This window comes from Gopherus flavomarginatus, chromosome 16, assembly GCF_025201925.1.
Source record: "Gopherus flavomarginatus isolate rGopFla2 chromosome 16, rGopFla2.mat.asm, whole genome shotgun sequence".
NCBI classification, from domain to species: domain Eukaryota; kingdom Metazoa; phylum Chordata; order Testudines; family Testudinidae; genus Gopherus; species Gopherus flavomarginatus.
Genome location: NC_066632.1, coordinates 23,266,111 through 23,292,953, shown reverse-complemented (window position 1 = coordinate 23,292,953; position 26,843 = coordinate 23,266,111). Strand labels below are relative to the sequence as shown.

Sequence of the window (26,843 nt, the reverse complement as noted above, 5' to 3'; positions counted from 1 at the left end):
GACAACCAATAAATATCCCAGAACAAAGAACAACTAACCTCCCTCCCCGCACTGAGGCTTGTCTTTTACAGTCCCGTTGGGTTTTGTGTAGCCTCCAGGAGCTCTGAGGATGACAGTCTCCCTTGTGCACTGGGTCTACTTCACCAACATGGCTCACCCAGCAGAGTCAGGAATAGAACCAAGGTTTCCTGAGTCCAATGCTCTAGAAACCAGGCTCCCCCATGCTACCTTCCACTATGTTGTTACTATCCTTCAGTTTACCATTGTTGGATCCTAAGTAATAACACTTTCTCCTTTCAGTTTGAAGATCTCAAAGCACATCAATTAATTAAGCCTTACAAACCCCACCTCAGAGAGGTAGGATCAGGACGAGTTTGCTGGGGCTGGTGTGAGAATTGGGCACGTTCAAAGAAAGTTCTGCCAGGATAGGGGTCCAGCGTCTAACCAGTGATGGAGTTGGGAAGGCGTCAAGGAAACTTTGGGAAGAACTGGTTTGAGGTTGATTCCCATTCTTGGCCCCGCAGACATTGGCAAGAATTGGGCTTCAGGAGGAGGCATTCTGGTCTTGTTCAGGAAGAGTTGCCAATGCATCTGGCATCTATTCTGCAGGGATCGACTCCACAAGGCGGTGTTCTTCATCAGACAGCAAGCGATGCTTCGGACGTGCCCCACTGAGCCATTCGCCTGCATCCCGACTTTCTGAGCCGCTGCTCTGGCTCCTGGTGAGGATGGCCTCTGCCACCGCTCCATTTTGGGTCACTCTGTCGGTAGAATTGCCCCTCGCTCGAGAAGCCAGCTGGGAAGACCCCAAGAAGCTGGAGATGGATGAAACTGCTGGGAAAGGAGAAGAGAGTAATGGCTCGGTATTTATTTTTCCTACAGCTGCCACTTGCATCAAGCTATAGTAATAGATGCTTACAATGCCTAGGGCTGGAGTGGATGCTGCTGATGACAGGGCATGTCGGGGACTCCATGCTGGGAAGATAAAGACAGATGTTAAAAGGCTATGGAACTCAGATGGGTTTCAGACTCTTGTGCAAAATGCTGCCCTCCAAGCAATGTGATACCCAGGCCCAGTGACCCGAATGACCTCAGGGAGGTTAGATAGGTGGAAATGGATACAGGACCTGATCCTATGTACTGTCCCCACTTGAATGGGGTTACATGGGTGGAGATGAAGACAGAATTTGACTCTCTACACAAGAGAGTATTGCATACCCCCTTCCAGATCAACCAGCTCCCTGCGTACCCCTTCCAGATCAACCAGCTCCCCTCAACCCCACTTCCAGATCTGCCAGCTGCCCGCATATCCCCTTCCAGAGCTACCAGCTGCCTGCGTACCCCCTTCCAGATCAACTAGCTCCCCTCAACCTCCCTTCCAGATCTACCAGCTGATCTGCGTACCTCCTTCCAGATCAATCAGCTGCCTATGTACCCCTTAACACTACCCGTCTTTAGCCATCTGTCCATATTTCACTATTATGTACAGATATAGTTATAGTGCAATGTTCACATCTGAAAAAACCCCACTGACTAAATTCTGAGCTCAGTTAGACTGGACAGTTGCTGGCCAACTGAACCCACGCTGTACGGTGATTGGAGGTGGGGGCTTTGTATGTTTGTGTCTCTGTGTTCTCACTGGTACATCTTGAAGTGAATTAACTACCGTATTTTATATAACAAGGTCCCACAGAGATTTAAAGCTTTAGCTGAGTAGCCTATTATGAACATGCAAAAAATTAAATGAGTAAATAATTCAATTCATCATTGCACAATTTGTCCTGTGTGGGCCCCCCTCGAGATGTCTCAGTTTGGGACCCCCTGCTCCCTGCTCCAATGGGTTTGCACAGGTGTAGCTGACTGCACAGCTTGGTCCCTCTGTGTTACCCTGCCACCTTCTGTGTTATGTCTGGAGACTCCTCCAAGCTACAGAGTTCAGGTCCAGATGTGAACATGCCCACATCTGGGGCAGGAAGTTTCAGGCCCAGAGGTTTGGTTCGGCCAGCAGCAGAGACAAGGATGAGGCTCATGATCTGCTTCTCCATTGACTTGAAAGGACATTGGATCCAGCTTTTAAAGAGCCAGACTCATGCACTGGGTGCCTGGTTTTCTCCTAGGAGGCTGAAGCATGTCATTTCCCCTGCACACGTCCGTCGGACCCACCTGCTCTCCTCGCCTTCCACCAGCTTCCTGTAGGTGAGGATCTCCACGTCCAAGGCCAGCTTGATGTTCATCTGCTCGTGATACTCCTTCACCAAGCCAGCCATGTCCGCCTTGCCTTTCTGCAGGGCTTCCTCTAGCTCGGCCAGCTTGGCTTCAGCATCCCGGAGGGCAAGCTGGCCGTTTCCCCCGGCCTCTTTGATGTCCTCTTCCAAACGCAGGCACTGGGGCAGCAAAGGGGAAGGGAAGCAACGTTAGGTGGGAGCGGGGTGCTAAGCCAGATGGGCAGCTTCCCCCCCCGCCCCCATGACTAGGGGTCCAGGCGCACACCCCTGATTTCCTGCACAGCCTTTCTGAGCCTCAGTTGATCTCTGGGTGCTTTTCTGCCTGGAGCATAAATGAAGAGGTCTGGGGGTTGCTGCTGCTGCTGCAGTGGATCTATGGGGAGTGTGTGTGGGAGCCTGAAATGCTCGAGTTGCTACTTTTGGGAGACTTCCCACATTTTAGAAACAGCAGGAAGGGGCAGCAGCTATTTTCTCCAAGTGCTTTTTGCCTCCATAAACCTCCCTCCACTCATACTAAATCTTCCTCCCTCCCCCCATAGCCATTCTCCCCCGACCTTCCCTCATATCACACCTGCCCCCACCTCCACCCCAACTTTCCCCATATCCTTCTCCCCAGCCCCACTCTCCCCCTATAACTGTCCCCCAAGCCAACCCCCATGGCACCCCTCCCCCTACTCTCCTTCTATAATCCCCACTCCATAACATCCCCCACCCCCTCTTTCCATAGCCCTATCCCACCCCCATCCATGACATTCCCAACCCCTCCCTCCATAGCCCTCTCCCTCCCCCACCCCATTACATCCCCATTCCCCTCCCTCCATAGCCCTATCTCACCCCCACCCCATGACATCCCCACCCCCCTTCCTCATCCCCCACCCACTCCCCCAATGCCCTCTCCTACCCCAACCCCATGACATCCCCACCCCCTCCCCCAAGCCCTCTCCCACCCCCACCCCATGACATCCCCATCCTCTCCCCCAAAGCCCTCTCCCACCTCCACCCTCACTTTCCCCTCCACAACAAATTACTGTCAAATCACAGACATCTCTCTCTGCCTTAGTTTCCCCTCCCACCCTTAGGCTATTTAGATCATGGGCTCTTTGGAGCAGGGACTGTCTGTCACTGTGTGTCTGTGCAGTGCCCAGCACGATGAGACCCTGATTTCGCTTGAGGCCTGTAAGCACCAGGGTAACACAGAGAATAACGAGAGACTTCCCCAGCGGACTCATCCCAAGAGGGGGAGTGACAGGTGTGCGCGGGCACCTTGCTCAGATCTGGGGGCGGCTGCCGTTTGTCTTGTGTTTCCAATGCCTGAGGCTTCCTCTCTCCCAGGGCCCAGGCCTCACCTGGCTCTTCAGGGACACGATGCAGGTCCTCAGCTTCTGAATGTGTATGGTCAGCTCCGCGATCTCCCGCCGGCCGCTGAAGAGCTGGTCCCTATATGTGGCGGAGTGGGTGGTTCCTTCGTTTAGCTGCAGGGAAGAGTTGAGACAGCGTCACCCCCTCCTCACCTTGCAGCCATGCCTAGGATTCTGCAGGGAGCTGGTCCCTCACGGGTGCCGGGGACAGACACTGTCTAACTCTCTCACTTCCCCTTGTCCCTCTTCTTTCTCCACCACCTCTCTGTCTATCTACTGCTCACTAGTCCCCATGGTTTCTAGGCAGGTTCTCTCCTGCTCCCCCACACCAATGGCTTTGCGTCATGTCTCCCACAAGGGAGAGCCGTGTACCTTGCTCCAGGTAAAGGCTTCTGCCTCCTCCCAGCTCCTGAAAGCGAGGGCTTCATATTGCGCCCTCACTTCCTCCACGATGCGGCTCAGGTCAAGGTTGCATCTGTTATCGATCTCCATGACGACGGAGATGTCCTTGATTTCGGCCAGCAGCTCCTGAAGCTCCTGGATGGCAGGGAGGAGAGGAGAACTGAGCGGACACGTATGAAGCAAGGTTATAGTCAGCTGTGCCGGGCCAGCCCAGTCCCTCCCATATGCAGCTGGGAGGTGGGAAGTTTTCATAAGTCAAGGCACAGGTTTGCAAACCTCACCATGGAGTGGTTTGGCTCTAGTGTCCTGCTTAATTCAACCAACCGTCCCCGAGGTTTGGGCTGGGGCTCAGAGGATTGGCTCTGGGTTTGGCCATTGCTGGGATTTCTAATTCTCCCAGATCCTGGGCAAAATGATGAACTCATGTTGCATGAGAGCACTAGTGGGTGATGGTTGATTTAGCAAAAGTTTGTTGTCATGTCAATACTCGGACGCCGTGCTCATCTGCAGTGGGCATGTGGGGTAAGGGCCATGGGAGTGTGAATTAATGGGAGAGTTGTGGAACTCATTGACAGGGGATGCTGTGAAGGCCACAAGTATATAAAAACATTAGATAAGCTCATAGAGGATAGATCCATCTATGGCTATTAGCCAGGATGGTCAGTGATGCAACCCCATGCTCTCACAGCCTCTGATGGCCAGAAGATGGGACTGGATGATAGGGGATGGATCACTCGATAATTGCCCTGTTCTGTTAATTCCCTCCGAAACGTCTGGTACTGGCCACTGTCGGAAGACCGGTGTAGCGGGACGGTCAACCCGTTTCAGCCCTGAAAGGGCTAAAACCCAGACGGCTGGGAGCCAAAAAGAAGAGGAGGGGAGGCAGCCAATCAGGGCCAGGCTGGGCCCTATAAAAGAGTTGCAGAGCCAGAAGGCAGTCGATCTCTGTCTAGCTTTGGAGTGAGAAGGACCTAGCTGCGTGAGAGCACAAGGGTATCTGAAGCAGAGCAGTGCTGGGGAAGGGCATAAGGCACTGGGGTGCTCCAGCCTGGAAACTGCCCTGACTGAGGCCTTGTTAAAGGCCTAAGGAGGTACTTGGACCCCAGAGGTGCAGCCCAGGTATAGACAGAGGCAGCTGGTCCAAACCCCTTGCCAGTGATGAGTGGCCGTTACAGACTGCAGTTTGCCCCAGAAAAAGGGGGCTAGATGATGACTGACAGTAGCCATTGAGGCAAGGTGGGCATAGGAGGTGGACGTTCCCCTGGGAGGAGGACCCAGAGTGTGGGGGCGGTGCTGTGGGGCATCACCCCAAGATAAGAAGGCACCAGGGTCTGGGAGGGACACAGGGACTATGGCAGGCGTGACAGTAGGAAGCACTGTGCCGATGAGTCTGCGATCTGCCACAACAAGATATTGGGCTAGATGGACCATTGGTTTGACCCAGCGTGGCCATTCTTGTGTTCTTAGCTAGCTAGTTTGTGCCAGATACCTGCTGACTTACTGTGGCTGCCCACGGACTTCAGGGCTGACTTTGGACAGCACAACATGCCCCCCTGGGACTCCACACCAATGCTATAGATAGAACATGGGTCCACATGCTGCAGCAAAGGCCCCTGAGCACTTAGGAAGAATCATCATTAGCTCCTGACAATATACGGCCTATGACACACGCCTGCCATCCAGTACAGGGCAGTGTGGCACCTGCACAGATTGCAGAGCTAAGGTGGCTATGTGTCCTTGGTTACATATGCCCTCCATGAGGAAACGATCAGTGGCATGGGCTTGCTACCATCTCATGATTACAGGGTCTAGCAGCCGGACACAGGACTAGGAAGCTTTTCTCTGCGAATACAGCCGAACTAATGGGAGCTCTCCTTTGTCCACCACTCAGGATTAAGCCATCCCCCACCATCGCCACCCAAAGGGTAAATGGGAACTATACGTCCTGTGCCTTCTCCTGCACATGAGAAGGTGTGAATCCATCCAACACTTGGCAGTAGTGGTATGCACATATCAGCCTGCATACACATGTTGCAACTCCTGACTCTAGGGTGTTTCTCCTTGATGGCTCGGAAGAAGTGACAACAGATGCAGACATGGTTCAACAAATCAAAAAAAGACACCCTAATCTATGCTAGGAAGCCACACTCCTGTGCCGTTGGTACTCAGACAAGACCAAACCTGAAGGGATCATAAGCTAGTGGAATGCCCGATAATCCTCTTTCATTCTGCATCTCACTATGGGTCTCATTTTCCTGTTGTGATGGTGTAACGTCTGATTTCAATGGGGTTATTCCTCGTTTACCTCTTTCCACTAAGTCTCTGAATTTTCAGCCTTTTGTCTCCGTCAACGTTCTTTTATTCCATGCTTTTGTAGACCTCCTACCGAAGGCTTTGCTAGAAGGTAGGGCATTTATGGCTTTGTTTGCATTAATTCTCCCTGACTGGGGGAACAATGATTCGGACTGGATGGATGATTCATCTGTTACCAGTGACAAATCTCTCTGCTACTCTGAAACCAGGATTTTAAGTGTATTTTTTCCCCATTGAAGCTTGATCCCCAGGTAAATTTATAGGGGTTGTTAGACAAAAGGTTAACGTGGGAGAATTCATACGCTGGAGCAGTTTCCATGCACAAAGGGCCTGATTCTGTTCACATTCACACCAGTATAAATCAGGAGTAACTGAGCGGTGTTACTTGTGACTGCCGCCGTTATACGGGTGAGCAGAATCAGGTAAGTGGAGTTAGAAGGCTGCGAAACACATGTGAGAGCAGAATTGTGCCCAAGAACTTTTCTGCTAGTGCGGCTGTCATTACAGAATAAGGGAGGAAACCAATTCAAACTAGGGGCTAGGCTGCATATCAGTTACCTCAGGGAGGAGTAGGGGTGGTTCAAAAAGGGGGATTATTTCATGTTCAAATGTTTTTTGGTGGATTTTCCTATTTTACAAATCAATTTCAAAGGAAAGTTTTTCATTGAGAAGAGAACCAAGTTTTTCTCTCCCAGTGGAGTGCGCGCCTGGAGGATGAAATAGAACGGAGGAATCTTGACTCCCAAGCCCCACTTTCTCTAGGTTATATTCCCACAGGTGGGGACAGAACCCAGAAGTCCTGATTCCCCCTTGCTCTAACCACTAATCCAGACTTACCATATCAGCAGGACCAACAAAAAAACTCTGTAAGTTATGATGGAAGTCCCAGAACACATTACTGTATAATGCTGTTAAAGGGACCTTTCACTATCAATTTTGAATTTTACCAGGGAAAAACTATACACAACAGATAACATGGCTAGGGTGTGTCTATACCACACACTAAGCCAAGTTCTTCTGTAGGGTTGAGCCCAAGTCCTCCTGTCCACATGCAAATCAATCTGACTTGAGTTAGCAAGCACTCATGACCCAGGTCCTATGACCCTGCTAGGGGGATAGATCAGAACCCAAGCCCTGTCATTCTGCAGTGTGGCCACAACTCTAGCAGAAGACTCAAGGCAGAAGGTCTATGCAGAGTAGTGCGGATGCGTTAACATGACTGTGAGAGCTGGAGCTAGCAATTGTAAACCCAGGTTTCCGACTCAGTGTGGCTGCTGAAGCGTGGGCTTGGAAACACAAACGCGGTCCTCCAGACCCAAGTTTACAATGCGGTGTTGACATACCCTTAGAGACCTTCCCCCATAGCTCTTGCCATAGAAGAAAGATTTGTTCCCTCGACCCCTGTAGCTTTGGAAAAAAGGAGGCAAAGCGAGGGATCCAGGAAACAAGATCCTTGATGTCAAATAGCTCCATAAGGGTTGCTAGAAAAGTGGAGTAACCTGAAAACAGGCTCAGTCAGTGGAACCACCGGGGCAGGTATAATTTCTTTGCACAAAGGGTGGATGAAAGAACATAGCAGGCTGCCAAAGTCAACAGTGTGAATCCCAACAGAAATTAATTCAAGAAGCAGCTGGGAACGTAGCGAGGGGCACGTACAGCCAGCCAGTAGGTGCTGCGGTGGACAGGGACGGCTTCCTCCCGTCTCCAGTACATCCTTTTCCAGCAGCACAGCCAAGACTGGGAGACAGCCTGGTAGCTTATAAAGTCAATCAGGAGGCGGTACGGGCTAGTGGCTAGGACACAGGCCTAACCCTCCGGAAACCTGGGGTTTAGGTCCAGTGCATGGCTGGGTGATGTGTGCCACAGTTCCCCCACCTAGAAAACAGGGAGAATGATACTGGCCTGCTTTGGAAAGCACTTGGCGCTTTACTGTTGAAAAGCAGAGTCTTTTTCACTTGCATGTTACAATGGTACATCAGCACCACGCAACTGAGAATCAGCTGCATTCTCTGGGTCAATTCATTGAGGTGGAGGCTGTGCTATTAAGGTACCGACTTTCTTCTTTCTGGGTGGGTGCTCCAACCCCGCTCTTCCCTGAGGCCTCACCTCCACTCCATCTTTTCCCCCCAAGGCCCCAACCTTGCCCCACCTCTTCCCACCCTGACCCACCCCCTCCACTAGCATGCCCCGCCCTTTCTCCTTCTCTTCCTGCCCTGCCCCACCCCGAGCACACCCCACCCTTGCTCCGCCTCTTCCTGGCCCCGCTCTGCACCCTGCCCCCCAATGCCTCCCACCCGCTGCTGAGCAGCTGATGGCAGGTGGCTGGTGGGTGCCAGGCACCGACTTTTTTTTTTCGGTGGGTGCTCCAGCCCCGGAGCACCCACGGAGTCGGCTCCTAAGCAACGCTCCTGGTGCGAGTTTGAAGATGACTGTCGCTCAGCATGCTTCCGAAATGGAATGGCTGAGCCCATTCCTTGGAGAGCGGCCTGTTCCAGGTGCTTTGGGGGAAGGTTGAACAAGGTTAGAAGACACCGGTTGTGTTATAAAGTACCATAGAGGAGCTGCGGATAAGGGTGCTGGTTGAGGATTCCCTCCAGATCCCAGCTGGAGACAAGTATATGCCTTGCAGCACTGGGCTTGTAATTTCATCCTAGCTAGCTTAACTGCAGATGCTATTTTTTTGATGCTAAGATGCCTTAAAACCCTTTCTTTGACTCTCGCTAAGCTATTTCTTTTAACAAAATTCTGTTACGAAAATGACACAGGCTACATCTACACTATGATAAAAGGCCAGGACCCGGGCAGTGTGAGTGCCACTGAAAATCAGCTCGCGTGTCGCCTTCGGCACGTGTGCCATAGGTTGCCTACCCCCTGATCTACACTGCAATTGGTAGCCCCCGGGGCCCGAGTCAGCTGTCCCAGGTTCTAAGACTTGATGCCATGAGTTTTTTTTATTGCAGACGTACGTTCAGGGATAGTTTGTGCTATTCAGTGGGCCAGATTTTGATCTCTTTGAGAGTGGCGTAAATCTGGAATGACTCCAAGGAAATCAGTGGGCCAAATTCTGCTCCTACTCCCCAATGGAAATGAGGAACAATGCCTCAGCGCAGCAAAGCGCTTAAGCGTCTGCTTAACCTTAAGCATGCTCTGCAGTGCAACAAAGCACTCAGCAAATGCATATGGCTGATCACACATGCTTCTGGGACTTTGCCGAATCGGGGCCCAACTGGGTCACCATTGGTCGAGTTAGACTGATGTACCATCGGTGAGAGAAGAAATCAGACCTAATAGAGTTACTTTGGGTTTACACTGGCCTAACTGAGATCAGAACCTGGCCCTGTGATGGTGTAGAAGGTTCGACTTCTCTGGCACGCCCTTGGGAAGGGGGTAAAGTACAGAAAAGTCAAGAGACTTCCGCAGCCCACCAAAGGTAGACTCCAGGGTCTTTGGAAAACCAGGGGAACAAGAAACCAGAACTGACCCCTCTCCTTTCTGAGAGGGCCTGGATGGCCAAGGTGCTCAAGTGGTCTTCACATTCAGAAAGCTCTTAGTCCAGGTGCCGGTGAGCTCTGAGATGGAGCCCTGCTGCTTCAGTGTACCACTCCCCTGCCACTCCAGGCTTGACACATTTCACAGCTGCGTGGGGTAGGCAGTGATTATGGCCACTGGACCCTTCCTGATTGAAGATGGTAAAGCAATGGCACTTATAGTCTTTAGTGTAGCCCTGGCCATTAAGGTCCCCAAGCGTTTTGGAGGCTGTGCATTCTGGTGACCATAAAAAAGGCAGGACACCCTATAAAACACTCTGCGTTGCTCAACGCAGAGCCAGTGATAACCGCTGATCTCCCATCTCTAGAGGGAACCTGGACAGTGACACCTGGTTAATTTTGGAATGAGAAGAAACTCTGGCGCTGAGCTTCCAATCTCTCTCTTGAATGTTTTGGGGCAGAGAGAAGAGTCAATAAATATGGTAGGTCAGTTCCATTCTGGGATGGACCGGGTGTGTCTGTACATATGTTTACACTGCAAAAACCAGATGTATTCTTATAACTTGGGTTAGCCATGGAAACTCGGCTTTTAGCTCCTGGATCCCCTACAGGCTTTAACTGTCTTCATTGCTATTTTAGCGAACCCAGGTTAGGGACACACCTTTCTCTGCAGTGAAGACCTGCTCAGGGGACATGGGAGATGAATGCAGTATAAATGCCTAGACAGACAGTTGGGCAGGTGAGTTTTCCTATCATTTTCAGCAGATCTAGCTGAAATATTTCAAATTTAGAAATGTTCTGTCGAATTTTTGAAATGAAAAAGAATATTCAACAAGAACATTGATACTTCTTGACATCCCCTTGTTTTTTGAGGAACTATAGGGCAAGATGAAGTTGTTGGACATTTCACTAGCTTTTGAAATCTCTTTCTTTTTATTTCAAAAATTTTGGGGGAAAAAAATCCCAGAAAAAAAATTAAAACATTTGCACAATTTCCCCCCCTTCCTTCTCCAACTCTGGCTAGTTCTAATTTTCAGATCTGGGACAGGGTGCTTTGACCTATCTTCCTTTCATTCCCAGACAGATGTGTCTGAGAAAGCGTTGCAGGTCAGAATGGAGAGAATACAACGTTTCCTAGCAGGTGCATTGTCTTGGGAGCTTTAATCCGCTAACTGTGTGCTACACAGCTGCACTCAGAATGGAATTGCCTGGTAAGTGACTGGGTTTCCCTAGCATATAGAGCTGGGTGAATCCCTGATATTTTTTGGTTCTTTGACCATTTCAAAACATCATCAACAACCCCCATAATTTCAGCCAGACCAAGAATGAATATTTTCAAAAACGTTGGCAAATTAAAAATTCCAGCCAAAAAAATCATTGGAGATCCAATGAAATGTTTTGTTTCCATCCCCTTTGTTTCCAGTTCGACCTTTTTTTACACATTTTTGGACATTGAAAACAGAAACTGAAAGGACATTTTGAAAGAAGAAGTCATTTCAAACTGAAAAATCCCAAGTTCACAAACACAGCAGTGAAATCTGTCATATTTTTTCACAATTCTTTTTCTTTGCTTTTGCCCCCAAAACAAACAATTGGGTGCAGCGGACACAAATTCACCCTACGTTTAGGTGCTGCCGAAAATGCATTTTTCACCAGAAAGAAAGTGGTGGGCTGAAAAATTTCTCCCAGCTCCCCCAGCCTCGTTACACACACTTAGGCATCTGGTCTTATCTTTGCTTCTTACCTGCTCGTATACGGCTTTCTTTAACTCCATCAACTCTTGAAGCCCGTGCAGTTTTACCTCTAGCTCAGTTCTATGCATGGAACCAGCATCTAAATCCTGTGGGATAGAGAAGACATATCAGCGCTAGTAACAAACGATCTGTACATTGGGCTCTGACTTGTGCCTTGGGATGAGAGATCTTCTCCATTGTGCACTGATTACCCAGTCCTGAGAGAAAGCAGTGTCCTTTGGAGATACTATCCATCCATTCTGCAGGACACTATCCATCCATTCTGTGTCTAGTTTTGGGCCCCACACTACAAGAAGGTTGTGGAAAAATTGGAAAGAGTCCAGCGGAGGGCAACAAAAATGATTAGAGGGCTGGAGCACATACATGACTTATAAGGAGAGGTAAGTGGGATTGTTTAGTCTGCAGAAGAGAAGAATGAGGGGGGATTTGACAGCTGCTTTCAACTATCTGAAAGGGGGCTCCAAACAGGATGGATCTAGACTGTTCTCAGTGGTACCAGATGACAGAACAAGGAGCAATGGTCTCAAGTTGCAGTGCAGGAGGTCTAGGTTGGATATTAGGAAAAACTTTTTCACTAGGAGTGTGGTGAAGCACTGGAATGGGTTCCCTATAGAGGTGGTGGAATCTCCTTCCTTAGAGATTTTTAAGGTCAGGCTTGATAGAGCCCAGGCTGGGATGATTTAGTTGGGGGTTGGTCCTACTTTGAGCAGGGAGTTGGACTAGATGACCTTCTGAGGTCCCTTCCAACCCTGATATTCTATGAGTCTATGATTCTACGGTGGATGTTGCTGCCGGGACCCTGCTTTTCTGCTCCCATTGAGGGTGGGTGATCTGAGAAAAAGATCTCTAGATAGAATCTTTTTGTTAGTGCTTGAGTGCAGGGAAGGAGGTAGGGCATAGAACATGAGAATGACCATATTAGGTCAGACCAAATGTCCATCTAGCCCAGTATCCTGTCTTCTGACAGTGGCCAATGCCAGGTGCTGCAGAGGGAATTAACAAAACAGGGAATCATCAAGTGATCCATCCCCTGTCGCCCATTCCCAGCTTCTGGCAAACAGAGGCTAAGGATACCATCCCTGCCCATCCTGGCTAATAGCCATTCCATAAAAGGAAACAAGCAGAACTGGCCCATAAACAGTCACCTTTTAATCATAAGGAAAAGCAGAAATTGTTGAAAACACTGATGCAATAAACAGAAGCAGCACAAACTGCCCTTACCAGGCCATGAGCAGGCTTGTGAACAACTTGTAATTAACAAGAACAGTCATTTATGGTGAGCATTTTCCTCAGCTCATAACACCCTACCTTTCCTTGCCAAAGATTCCAAACCCATATACACAACAATTGATTCCCACTCACTCATCACAAGTGAAGCTATCTCTGGGGTAGAACATGGTGGCTGTTTAACAGGGCCTGGCTGCGTTACACATCTGCCACTGGTTTGCAACCTTTCCATACTGTGACCTCATGTAGAGAAATATTTCAGGATGCCCCTGTTGGGAAGGTGGTTACGACCCATCCTTGCGACCCTACTGGATCATGACCCCAGGCTGAGACCTTGTGGTATATGCAACTCGAAACAGCACAGGAATCTTGCCTATTAGAATTTGGCTAAGACATGGCAGCTAATACTCCATGTGTTTGCGTCAAATGCTATGCAGTCTTTAGCCACCACAGGTGCTCAGGTCCTCACTTGTGCATGGTTCATTTCAAAATACATCACCTCCACCAGTCTGTGGTCCTCACGGCCCAGGTTGTCATCTACTGAGCCCCTGCCTTTAGCACTGTAGGGAAATGGCTACACAGCAAAAGAGCCCAGGTGAACTGGCTTGGGCTTGTGAGGCTTGGGCTGTGGGGCTAAAAATGGCCTTGTAGATTTTCAGGCTCGGGCTGGAGCCTGGGCCCTGACTCATTCCCCCCTTTCCGGGTTTCAGAGCCGAGGTTTGAATGCCTATTTTAGCTCTGCAGGCAGCTGATCTGGGCTCCGCAACTCACGGCCGCTGATCTCTTTGTGCTGGGTAGGGTGACCAGATGTCCTGATATTTGGGACTTTTTTTATATGGGCTCCTATTATCCCCCATCCTCCGTCCTGATTTTTCACACTTGCTATCTGTTCACCAGATTGGCGAGTAGTGATCAATCTGTTGGGGAGCGATTTATCCCGTCTAGCGTAGATGCGATTAAATCAATCCCCGATAGCTCTGCCGTCAACTCCGGAACTCCACTATGGCTAGAGGCGGAAGCGGAGTCGATGGGAGAGAGGCAGCGGTCAACTTGCCGCCATCCTCACGGCCAGGTAAATCGACCTAAGATACACCGACTTCAGCTCCGTGCTATTTGCATAGCTGAAGTTGCGTATCTTAGGTCGATGCCCCCCTGTAGTGTAGAGCTAGCCAAGGTTTCCTATAGGGGCAGGTCTTTCATGCAGATACGGAGCCAACCCAACCCTCTTACTGGTGCTTACCTGGCCTCCATGAATGTAGTATCTGAGCACCTCACCATGCTGATACTATTCCTGTTTCACAGAGATTTGAGGCCCAGGTCCTCAAAGAAATCTGGGCATCTAACTTCCTTTGATATCAGTGGATGTTAAGCACCTAAATATCGTTGAGGCCCTGCGCCAGAAAAACGATGTGACTTGCTCAAGGCCACGCAGCGAGTCTGTGGCAGAGCAGAGACTCAAATCCAGGTCTCCTGAGCCTAGGCTAGGGCCCTAACCGCTAGACACTCCTTCCACTACAGGTGCCTCTTTGCTGTAGATGCGCACACAGCCTCATGAAGATGAATGGCCACTTACCTTTTTCAGCTCCATGAAGGTGAATTCCATGGCACTCCGTTTATGTATTTCATCCTCGTATCTACGGAGAGAGAAGCAGTTTAGTGTGAAACCTGGCAGGGCTTAGCTACATTCTGTATTGGAGATCTTGCAAGTTGCTTTATTTATTACAGTAGCACCTAATGCCTTTTGTACCAATACATCAATAAGAATCACAGTGATCCCCAGACAGCTTATAATTGAAACAGACAAACTGTGGGAGGGGAAGTGGCTGGTCCAGCTGGCAACAGAACCTAGGTCTTCTGAACCCTAGGCCAATGGTCTCCTCATTGGTCCACCCTGCATCCAGGGGACCAAATTCCCCATTTGCCTCTCTCAAAAGGGAACAACCCAACCCAGAGCAGCAATGGCAGCCTTCCTTCAACTTCCATCAGAGTGGGAAAGATAAAGGGTCATTTAAAGGAAATGAGGGACACTCTTTTGAGATGTTATTGACATGAACAGTGACTGCAGAGATCACTGGTGCAACCAAGGTTATGATTCACTGGTTATGATTATGCCTGAATCGTGTTGTATTTAAAGTTATAAGTATTGGCTCTATACTGTCTGTATTTCAAACTTGTGCTGTGCTTCTGGGTGACACCCCGGACAATGTGGCATCAGCACTGCCTAGCCTGCTTGATGGCCCATTAAGGACCATCAGCTATACAACTGACCCATTGAGAGAAGGCAGCTACACCTTGTGACTCAGCAAGGCAGGGACATGCCTATGGACCGAACTCTAAGGTTTTTTTCATGCCATGTGCGTGTTTGGAACAAAAGCAGCACAAGCCACATGGCAAAAGGACTATAAAAGGCAGCTGCATCATCTCCATCTTGTTTTCAATCCTGCTTCTTACCTCTGGAGGGACTTTGCTGCAAACTGAAGCTCTTCAGAAGTTAATATGCGGCTCCCTGTATAGGCACCGACTCTGGGGCTGGAGCGACAGGCGCCAACTTTTCAATGTGCTGGGGGTGGGGGGGCTCACTGCTCAACCCCTGGCTCTGCCTCATGCCATGTCCCCACTATACCCCTTCCCACCCCCTCCCCTGAGCCTGTCATGCTCTCGATCCTCCCTCCTCCCCCCCAGAGCCTCCTGCAGGCTGCAAAACAGCTGATTAGGAGGTGCGGGGAGGAGGGGGAGGGGCTGATTGGCGGGAGGAGCTGGAGGGAAGCTGATGCGAGGGCTGCTGACGTATTACTGTGGCTCTTTGCAATGTACATTGGTAAATTCTGGCTCCTCCTCAGGCTCAGGTTGGCCACCCCTGGTCTAGGGGAAGGGCATAAGGGAGGAGAACAGGGAAAAGGAAAAAAAAAACCAACAACAATGACCGGTGATGCCATTGTTTCTACCTCGCCCTGGTATTTAACTGTTTCATAAGCCCTGACTGGGAGGCGAATGGGAAAAGTGGTTGGTTCTTCTGGTTTTTCTGCTCTTTAACTGAAATGTCTGATTCCGTGCCAGAGCACGTGTTGTTAATTAGAGCCTGCTTCTCTCCCGCTCCATCCGCAGCCCAACCCCTGCTGAAAATGCTTCACGCATTGCAGGGCACTGACATCATGTCACCTGCTGCGCAAACAACAATCCTGACGGGATGGCAGTCAGGCTTGTCCGCAACCCACGCTCACCCCCGCCCCCATGGCTTATCCAGCTTTCAGCTGGAGAAGGGTGGCAGAGAGGAGCCTTCGGGCGTGGAGGGCCTGGGAGCGGGGAGGTGACTCGTGCAGGGGTAGAGCGACCCTTTCCGAGCACAAACAGATCACAGCTCGCTTTCTCCTTCAGGATGATCCTGAGGACGTGCGTGGTAGCGTGTAGCTTTAAGGGTAATTGGTCTGGCTATTGAATAGCAGTGCAGCAGGGTGCATGGTAGCAAAAACACACTGTACAAGGTCCTCCTGTCTGCGTTAGTGGACTTGGAGTTAGCTAGGGGCTGCTTGACTAATTTCAAATCAAGCATTTTCCAGTCAGCAAATGGTCTGTGGGGAAAAATTGGTTTTGATGGAGTTTTCTGTTCGAAAAAGCAAAACAAAACATTTCGGTTTTTGATCGACTTGATATTGATCTCTGAGTCCGCCTCAGCACCATGGTGCCAGATGGGAGCTGCAGTTATGAATCCTTCATGCCACTATTCTCCATTATGGGACCTGATACCTGGCCAGACTACAATTCCCACGATGCACCTCTCTCTCCTTATGTCTCTGTCATGAAATGTTACAATATTTCTAAATTGAAATATTTTTGGACATTTTTGGTCCATGAAAAGTTTCAACATTTTCATGGACAATGCAGGACTGATGAAAAATGTCAAAACACCAGAATTTCCCAGGGGACAGAAATTCTGTTTTTTGAACAGCTCCAGCATCAGGAAACCTAAGTTCTAATCCCTGATCTGCTGCTGTCTAGTGGTATCTCCCTGTGTCTCAGTTTCTCCATCTGTAAAATGGGGATCAGGATATTTACCCATCTTTGTAAAGGTGCCCTGAGATCTCTGGATGGTAAAAGGTAAATATTATTATAGCAGCCTGGGAAAATATGAGGTAAAGAATGACATTTTCTAAATGCTTGAGAAAAAAGCCTTCTGTGCAAAATTAAGTGCAGGTTGAAGAGTAAAGGAAAAGTCCAGCCTTTGAGGCCAGATCCTCAGCTGGTGTGAATCACCCAGGAGCTACATTTATTTTCATCAGCTGAGGAACATGCCTGGAATAAAAGCTGGGAACTGGCTTCACTATGATTTGTTGAGTCAAATAGTTAAGCACAAGTATTTGCACGATTATCGTGCATTTACTCATAGACTTTAAGGTCAGAAGGGACCATTATGATCATCTAGTCTGACCTCCTGCACAGTGCAGGCCACAGAATCTTACCCATCCACTTCTATAACAAACCCCTAATCTAGGTCTGAGTTACTGAAGTCTTCAAATTGTGGTTTGAAGACCTGAAGCTGCAGGGAAAGACCTAATTTGAGAAACTTTTTGGACACCATGAAACGTTTCAGCTTTTTACAAATGCCCCCAAATACCATGAATTTTTACTTCAGTGGCTTGTTTGGTCTGAAAATTTGCTTTGAAAAGCACATTCACTGTTAATTATTCACAAGTTCCATGAACCATCCCAATGGGAGAACAGATCGAATTAAGCGAGGTGAACAGAGAGTCTGTTGTGTGAAAATGGTTTGTTCACAGTGTTGGCTGAAAAGGTACAAATAACCAACATGTTCAAAACCCATAAGGGTTGGGGCTGATTTGTCAATCAACAAAGGGGCTGAATTCAGAGGGGCATGACTCTAACAGAAGCTAAGGCTCCTTTGCACCACTCTGACTGTGTGGGCTTAAATTCCATGTAAATTAGATTAAGTAATTGCAACCAATTAATACTAATTTTTTACATCTGTGCTCATCTATAGCACTTATCAGTAAATCTCAACATTTTTTACAAACAGTATTGTTATCCCCATTGTACAGATGGGGAAACTGAGGCACGAGGCGGTGAAGTGATTTGGCCAGTGGCAGAGCCGAGAATAGACCCTAGATCTGCTGAGTCCCAGTCCAATATTGTAACCACTAAGCAACACTACCTCAACAGCCAAAGTGATGTAAAGGGGGTAAGAATCAGACTCATAATGAATATTATACCTGATTCTGCTTCAGTTTACACCAGTGTAAATCAGAAGTAACTCAGCTGTAGTTCATGCAGTTACACTGGTGTAAAATTATTGTAAGTGAAAGAAGAATCAGGTTCCTTAAAAGTTGTAAAACCATAATAACTGGGACAATACAACAGTTAACCCAGGAGTAAAGTTCCACTTTCTAAAGTACGCAGATTGGGAGAACATGACAGAAGGGGGCACATTTCATAGGGGCTCAGAGAGCACTCCCTTGAAATGAGTGAGGCATTCATTTCTGTGCCAAAATACAATCATTGACTTGTGCAAACAGGGCACTTGTGCACGTAAAAATCCCACATCTGTTCATACAACTGTGATTTTGTGCATGCAAATCGATTAGACAAGCCCTTAGAATCTCTCTCTCTCTCTCTCTCTCTCTCTCTCTCTTTCCCTCTATGGATTTCTATTTGTCTACTAGTCTAAGTTCATTAAGCTGGAAAAAAGTGTGAGCCTTATTTTCAGAACCTGCTGTTCTTGTTGAAAGCTCATCATCTGTCCAAAATCAGACCCTTGAGGTTTCTGAGTATGGATAATAGGAGAAGAAATCCATCTTATTCTCTTATTATCCACAGTCCATAGTGTTGAACTGGTACCTAACAATAGGCTGCAAATTAATCCCTGTATTTCCAAAGACCCTCAACAAACTAGGACGAACGGCACCTGCTTCGGATGTTATCCATGGACTTCAACACCTCAGTCAACTCGGACTCCAGCTGTTCTCTCACGTGGCCAATAGTCCTCATCTCTTGCTTCAGTTTGCTCATGTACTGGTCGTAGAGGAGTTTGATGTCTGACTCGGAACAGGAATTGTCCTGATCTCTCAGGAAGCTCCACCTGATCGTGAGAATCTTGTTCTGCTGCTCCAGGCATTGGACCTGCAGAACGGAATCCAGAGTCATTAGTAAGGTTGATGGCAGAAGGGCTGATGTGAACCCCTTCAGTCAACACACTAGACGTTGAGATTGGGACCTCCAGAGATACATGCACAAACCTTTACAGCTTGAGGGACACAACTGGGCTCTCAAACAAGGAGCTGTAAAAGAATCCCACCCCATGCAGATCAGGCACAGAAGGGCATTACATGGACATACGGAGGCTTTCGCTTTATGTACTCGGTGGTTTCCCGGTAGACCATCCCTCAAGTCAAATCAGCCTGACAGATCATCACTCGAGTCAGCTGATCAGCACATCCTATTGGACATGTCATCAAAAACTGACAACTTAAAGATCAAAATGTAAAGCTTCAACTCAAAGTTTATTTCTGTCTTCACATACGGATGTGAGAAGCTGGAGATCTACCAAGGGGACAGACAATCATCTCAATACCGTCAAGAACAAAAGCCGTAGAAAAATACTAGGTATTAAATGGAATGACTTTATAATGAATGCTGAGATTTGTCAGAGAGTTCGATGACCCCTGAGTGCCTAAGCTTCATACAAAAGAAGCGGGAAATATCGAGGACATGCATAAAGAATGAAGCCAGAGCTTTTACCACGCCACTGGGCGGCTGAAGGAATGCACAAAAAGAGCCAAACAATAGAACACCTCCATCGAACGTTAAAGAGGGAAAACTTATGGGACTGAACAACATCGAGGACATGCAAAGAGAAGCCCAGGATAGAGGGGAACAGGTGTGGATGGCTGCTGAGAGCACCATCTAGAGAACGTGGCAAATCAGGGTTCAAATAGCAAAATCAACTCCCGGAAATGGGTAGGAGTGGAGAGAAGAGGCTGGTAGAAGAATCCCAAGGCAAGGTCTCATGGATAGAATAATACTAATCTCTATCGGAATCTTTCCCACACCATCATATGTCACCCGGGGCATAAACAATACAAGCCACTATTTCCTCTGTGAATCTGAAGTCTGGATAACATTCTTGTGAGCCAACAGAGATAAACTCTTCATCAGCCCATACATTGAATCTATCCATCCATCCATTTATAGGTGCCATCCCTGTTTGGCTGCCTGATCTTTCTGTTCTCTGTCCAGCTTTGCAATCTTTCTTTACAAGTAACAACTTGCCTTTTCATCTGCTAGGGTATCCATCTGCCCCCCTCATTTCAGCTGCAGTCTATCTGGCAGCATCTCTGTTACGTATGCCGGTGGTGCTTTGATTTCTGTATGGACTATGTCCATCAGGCTTCATGCAGCTGTGTATTGGTTTGATCAGGGAACATGGTCCAGCGAGTAGCACACCACACTGGGCTGCAGAAGACCTGAACTCTGCCAGTGACTCCCCCGTCTGTGCCTCAGTTTCCCCTCTATTTAAAGTACTTATTTGGCCACCAGTACTGTAGTATCTGAGCACTCAACAATCTTTGATGCATTTTTCCTCACGACACCCCTGTGAGGTAGGGTGCTGCTATTATACCCATTTTATAGTCAGGGGAATGAGGCACAGTAACAAGTGTCTTGGCCAAGGTCACAGAGGAAATCTGAGGTAAAGCAGGGAAATGAACCTGGATATCCTGAGCATCAGGCTCATGTCCTTCCCCCCAGCCTCTGCCCCTTAAGACTGTAAGCTCTTTAGGGACAGAACTGTCTCTTACTATGTGTCCGTGCAGCATCCGGTGCAACACGTGCCTCCATCTTGCTGCTATACCACAAATTATAACACTATGATCAGACACCTCCTCAGCCCAGTTGGCCTAGCACAGGGATAGACAACCTATGGCACAAGGCACGCGAGCTGATTTTCAGTGGCACACACACTGCCGGGTCCTGGCCACCGGTCTGGGGGGGCTCTGCATTTTAATTTAATTTTAAATGAAGCTTCTTAACCATTTTAAAAATCTTATTTACTTTACATACAACAACAGTTTAGTTATATATTATAGACTTCTAGAAAGAGACCTTCTAAAAAAGTTAAAATGTATTGTTGGCGCGCGACACCTTAAATTAGAGTGAATAAATGAAGACTCGGCATACCACTTCTGAAAGGTTGTCAACCCCTGACCTAGCATGATATTTGCTTCCCTGCAGGTACCAGTAATAATGATTGGTCCTAAAACATAAATACGGGCCTGATACGCTGTTGCATCCTTGCAGTGTATGCCAGTGTCACTCCACTGAAATCGGAAGGATTAGATGATTAGCCCCTTGGGGAAGGGACTGTCTTTTTGATCTCTGTTTGTACAACTAGAGCTGTATTGGGCCATGACTATAGTTACTCGAGGCTACAGCCATACAACAGGGCTGCCCAGAGGATTCCGGGGGGCCTGGGTCCCCTGCCACCGAATTGCCACCGAAGACCTGGCACTTCGGCGGTGGGTTCCGGAGCAGAAGGACCCACTGCTGCCGAATTGCCGCTGAGGACCCCGAGAGGAAGAAGCTCTGGGGGTCTGGGCCCTGCGAGAGTTTTCTGGGGCCCCCAGAGTGAGTGAAGAACCCCGCTCTAGGGGCTCCGAAAAACTCTTGTGGGTCCCCCTGCAGGGCCTGGGGCCTTGGGGCAAATTGCCCCACTTGCCACCCCACCCCCCGGGTGGCCCTGCCATACAATCAATAAATAATAGGCTGACACCGGGGCAAAACTGAAGTAATGTTGTGCGAATCAGGTTCTGACGTTTGCACAGCAAAGGGCCGTGCACAGCTATGGAGCTACATACAGTCACCGCAAGAATGACAGCCCCTGTGTCCTGTCAGTGGGCGTGCATCTCGGTGTGTGTGTGAGTGCACGTTTTTTGGTCGTCCAGCTGCCATCCTAACTTGGCACACTTCCATACTCGTGGTGATGGCCATACGGCTCAGCAATGATGCGGTGCTTTTCAGCCTCAAAGTGCTTCCATTAACCATTTATTTGCCAGCTTTCCTCTCTCCGCTCCGCGCACAAAACGAATTGCTTTAATTGTACTTAATTCGGCGGGTGAGAGCTGCCAATTGCCACCAATGCTGTGAAGTGCCTGTGAAGTCAGCTGAGGGGAGGGCTCACCCATGAGACACCGTGGGTCCTCTCTGAAGGATAGTAACAGCATCATCTGTGCAAAGCTCCTGCCAGCTGAGGACTGACCTAACTTCCTTTGCCCAGGGATAGAAAAATGTGCTGGCCACTGGGACAAGATCTTCTAACAGAAGGTGTTTTATTGGCTTAGTTTGTCCCTGGTTCAGATGTCAGCAGACGCAGAACGCCCCTCCTGATCTGCCTTCTTCTTTACATTACAGCGGTGCCTCGAGGCTCCAGCTGAGATCAGGGCCCCGTTGTGCGAAGCAGTGTTCACACAAGGAGAACCATCCTGCTTTCTCCCATGCTGCCCCCCTGCCATGCTTTGGAGGAACTCCCATGTGAACATCTGCAAAGTCACCTCATTACCCACCTTCCAAACCCCGCTTAAAACTCTCCTTTGCCATGCAGCCTAGAAAGAAGGCCGGACAATGGTTAGGCTGTTGCTTTGCTAAGGTCACTGTCTCTGAGACTGACCAATATTAGCTGTTTCCTAGTGCCCCTCCCTGGCCCTGTCTGCATCCATCTGTTGTCTCTTGTCATATGCTTAGATAGTAAGCAGCTTAGGTCAGGAACTGTCTTTTTGGTCTGTGTTTTCAGGGCGCCTAGAGCGATGGGAGCCGCTCCTAACCAATAAGGTACAGCACCTAGCGTAACAGGAGTCACTACCTAGCACAATGGGGTCCTGCTCCATAACTGAGGCCCACAGGTGCTACCATAATACAAATAATAAATAAAATAAGAAGCAACATCTACCCTGATGAGCTTACATCAAAACAGAGAAGAGGTGGGAGTGGAAGCAGGTGTACAGATGGGAAGTGACTTGCCCAAGAGTACGCAGCAGGCAGAGACAGAAATAGAATCCGGCCCAGTTTGCTACCCATTATACCTCACTGCCTCTCTCTGCTGGGCTCCGCACAGGGGGTTCTGAGAAATGTCTATCCAATCTGAAGTCTACAGAGGCACCACTGGAAACAGCTGGCGCAAACACTGAGCCAAGTCCACCCCGTGCCTGCGTGAAAGATCCTCCAGGACACACTAGGAAAGGCCCTGTTTCGGATTTACAGGGCAGCAGGGCACGGAGAGCCAACCTGAAAAGTGCCACCGAACAAGAGCTCTGTGGCAGAGGTTAGTGAGGAGGAGTCATGGATAGTGAGGTGGCCGGTGGGCTGGGGAAGTGGCTACCGGGTCCCTGCACAATACAGAGACTCCAAACACCGGCGTGAAAGGGGCATAGCTGGTGGTTGCTGCTACTCTTGCTCATAGGCTGCAGGGATGGCTGAGACCTTGCAGCCTGGGTGTTCTGGTCCCTAAGTCTGGATTGAGGAGAGAGTATGCCACTCCCCTCCTTCCAAAGTTACTGAGGCTATTCACAGGGGGACCTAAGATTTGATCTATGGGGCTTAGATGATCATCACTGTGCATAGAGTGGGAGAACCTGTCATACACCTTATTCCTGGAGGTCTCTTGTTTCTGGTTTGCTAAGTATGAACAGGATGAGATGCTGGGGTTTCCTGGGATAGCAAGGACTGGTCTCGACGATCCAGGAGGTCCCTTCCAGTCCAATATCCTGTGTTCCTGTTTTCGTTAGGCTGCAGAAAGAGGTCAGAACCGAGAACCCACTAGGCAGCCATTATCTGCCTCCTGTCCAAACACATGTGAGCCACATCCAGAGGAAACCCAGAGTCAGTAGCAGCTTGCCCAGGACTCATCATCCTCAGCTGCATGACAGATCCCAAAGATGCGTAGCCTCCTGACTGGGAACGGTCAACCCCCTACCTCCCAGCTATGGCCATAGCGACTACCCTGGGGTTTTATGGCCCAGGTGGTATTTGTCTGAGGTCATGTGAATTCCTGATAAAAAGAAACACTCCCCGTCCGGTGGCACATTCGCAACTGTATGTTACCTTTCTCTGCCAATGGATTGACGTTCACACCTGTGTAGAAGGCCAGTGGGAGATGGCTGCCATCTTGGCTGACACACCAGAGATCTCCAGAGCTAGAAGCCCTTGAGCTAAAGAGCTGATGCACCCTAGCTAGGGTTATACCAGGCTCTCATGTGGGTCAGACACAGAGGAGGCCCTGTAATCACCAGTGGGATTTGTATGCACCACTTAAGACCATTTTTGAGGGTTTAAGTGGTGCCTGGGTCTTGAAGTGACCTCTCTGCCCAGGGGTGAATTTCACATGCACCAGATTTCATTCTCAGGGCTGCCACCTGAAAAAGTGCAATGCACAGATCGTCACATTTGCACGCTCCAGCAGGCAGCTGTGCCTGCCTGGATGCTCAACTGTACACGGAAACGCGGGCTGTGCTGACGTAGTTTAGGCAGATGCTCTGAAAACAGACGCCCACGGTACTAGTTCATACCCATATTAGCACTGGGTTTTTTTTTTAAAAACAACAGTAGCTTGGAATTAGCTGCCTACATGATATACTTCAGTGAAGCAACCCTTTCGGGAGATTACCATCTGTTTACAGAATATAAGAGCTTTGCAGGAACCTGCCTCAAGTAGGCAAATTGTTTTGCTTTGAGAAAATCTTCTATCTTCCCCTGGATCTTAGCAGATGAAAGACTCTCTGCAGGAGAACTTGCTTAGCAGATCCAGTGACCCTTCCTTTTCCCCCCATCACCCACCACATTATTGGCTGGTTAGTTTTCTCTAGTTTTTGGCATTAGAAAACAAGATGAGCAGAAACGATAAGCTATTATTGCAGCTGCTGTGCTGGTTCTTTGCCCAGCTACAGGTATGAAACTCCTCCTGCTCCATCCTTTGTCCTCACAGCCCCTGTCTTTGCTGCTTACCCCACAGCTACTTCCATCAGTGGCTGAGTTTCCCTTTTTCCAGTGATCAGCCAGGGAGATTACTAGCCGATGGGGCTGGACAGGGTCTTTGAAGCAATGGACCGGGTACTTGCCATAGTTAGCTAATAATCATGCAAACTTTTGGTACAATAGACAGCACGGGAGGAAAGAACTATCCCCGCAACTGGGAAATTAGCCAACATTTAGAGCCAAATCTCTCTTGCCACAGGTACCTCACAGCCCATCCCCTCCTGGCCTCTGTGGTCATTTGAACCTGGTGCTCCTCTTACCTTCCCGATTAAGGATGCAAATTGGTTGTTGAGAATTTTCATCTCTTCTTTCTCCTGCTTCTTCCTCTCCTGGAACATGGGGTCCACGTCTAGGCTCAGTGGCGTCAACAGCTTCTCGTTGATGAAGACGGATGGGCAAGGGGAAGACGTGTATCCACCAAGACTCGAGGTGCTGAAGCTTCTGCTGGCTGGACCACCAGGGCTGCTGCAGCCGTCGTATTCAGAGGATGTCACCACCGAGCTCCCCCTGTTCTGATTCCATGACGCCTGCCAAGATGAGAGAGAGCTGCTGCTGAGGCTGCTGAATTCATTTGAGCGGCTGGTCATCCTGGCTCAGCTGGTGGTGGGGAGGTAGGGGAAGGTGTATGAACTAAGCTGCCTGCTGCTGCTGCCGGGAAAGAGAAGTGGCACCTTGGAGAAAATGGTCTGTTTAATTCCTGCCTCCACTGAGCTAGGGTTAGCTAATGCATTACAAACACCTGCTCTGCTATGTTCATAAAATGAGAAGGGCGTGACTGTTGAGGTAATCCAGATCAACCTGTTGGCTTTTTTTGTTTTGTTTGTTTATGTTCCCGCCTTTCATATGGAGCTTGTTTGATTGGTGAACGAGCACACATGCCCTGACACTCACAGGGGAAATTAAACTCGCACCCATGTGCCCCGAGCAGCCGGCTTCCTCATCCTTAAATGGTGAAGAAACGAACCAGTGGCGCAAGGATCTGCCTCCCTCATACAAAGTGGATAGGTATGTTATTAAGGTATTGGGCAATGATTCATGAGATAGTGGTTTAATTCCTGACTCTACCCCAGGCTTTCCAAGGAGACCAGCAATTTTGGATAGCCAGCGGGAGGTACTGACAAAGGTTTGGTTTTCAGAAGGCAGGTTCTTAGCACTTTCTAAAACTGATGTCTTCAGTCAGGCACTGATGTCTTCAGTCTTAGCACTTTCTTTTAAGATGTCTTCACTCAGGCAGCTAAAATTTAAGGCATTCAAAATCACTAGTCATCAGAGACAATCGTAGCCCCTCTGTGACCTTGGGTATAAATAAAATTTTCAGAATCACCTCAGGATACATCTGCACACTATGCCCTCGCTATCACTCAGGTTTGAGCCCAAGCCCCGTTACCATCCACACACACATCACTGTGACTCGGATCAGCAAACACTCAGGATCTAGGTCCTAGGACCCTGCGAGGTGGATACGTCAGAGCCCAAGTACTGCTGTGACGTGGGTCCAAGCCCTGTCATTTTGTAGCGTGGCGGCAGCTCAAGCCGCAGACAAATAGAACATCTGCGTAGCACATGGTGGACACAGTAGCCCAGCTGTGAGACCCGGGTCCAGGTTAACAACGCAGTGCGGACATGCAAGCATGAACTCGGAAATACTGAGTCCACAAACCTGGGTCCCACAGATGTGGGCTTATGATGCAGTGAAGACGTACCCTATGTGACTTAGGAATCTCAGTCCCCTTTTCAAAAGTGGTGTGCGCCCTTATTGCCAAATTATTAAAGGTATTAGGCACCTGAATATGCAGAGAGGTGCCTCGTGGGATTTTTGAAAGCACCTAAGACACAATGGGAGTTAGTCACCTAGGTGCTTTTGAAAACCTCGCTAGGCATATCCCTCCATCATTAGGTGCCCAAAAATCTTTTAAAATCTGCCCCCCAGAGCCTAAATCACTTTGTCTTTCAATGAAATGTAGGCTCCTAAGTAACTTTTAGTCATTTTTGAACATTTTACCATCTATGGTTCTTAGTTTCTCATCTGAAAAATGGGGATAA

At 48.9% G+C, this 26,843-nt stretch overlaps 1 protein-coding gene across 1 annotated transcript; it reads right to left on the bottom strand.

Moving 5' to 3' along the window:
• Positions 1–189: 189 nt before the first annotated feature.
• On the bottom strand, positions 190–25,494 carry KRT80 (keratin 80). The gene is made up of 9 exons (XM_050925345.1): positions 25,061–25,494; positions 18,685–18,899; positions 14,341–14,401; positions 11,531–11,626; positions 3,956–4,120; positions 3,572–3,697; positions 2,164–2,384; positions 920–975; positions 190–831 (listed from the first exon to the last, which is right to left on the bottom strand). The coding sequence occupies exons 1-9, from the start codon at positions 25,385–25,387 to the stop codon at positions 599–601; spliced, it is 1,500 nt and encodes a 499-aa protein (XP_050781302.1). The 5' UTR covers positions 25,388–25,494; the 3' UTR covers positions 190–598.
• Positions 25,495–26,843: the final 1,349 nt, after the last annotated feature.

Excerpts from the sequence above, each read along its gene's own strand:
- KRT80 (XM_050925345.1), bottom strand. The coding sequence starts at position 25,387 with ATGACCAGCCGCTCAAATGAATTCAGCAGCCTCAGCAGCAGCTCTCTC. Across the intron at positions 18,900-25,060 it reads TTGCATCCTTAATCGGGAAG|GTCCAATGCCTGGAGCAGCA; the intron begins GTAAGAGGAGCA and ends TCCGTTCTGCAG. Across the intron at positions 11,627-14,340 it reads CCTTCATGGAGCTGAAAAAG|GATTTAGATGCTGGTTCCAT; the intron begins GTAAGTGGCCAT and ends TCTATCCCACAG.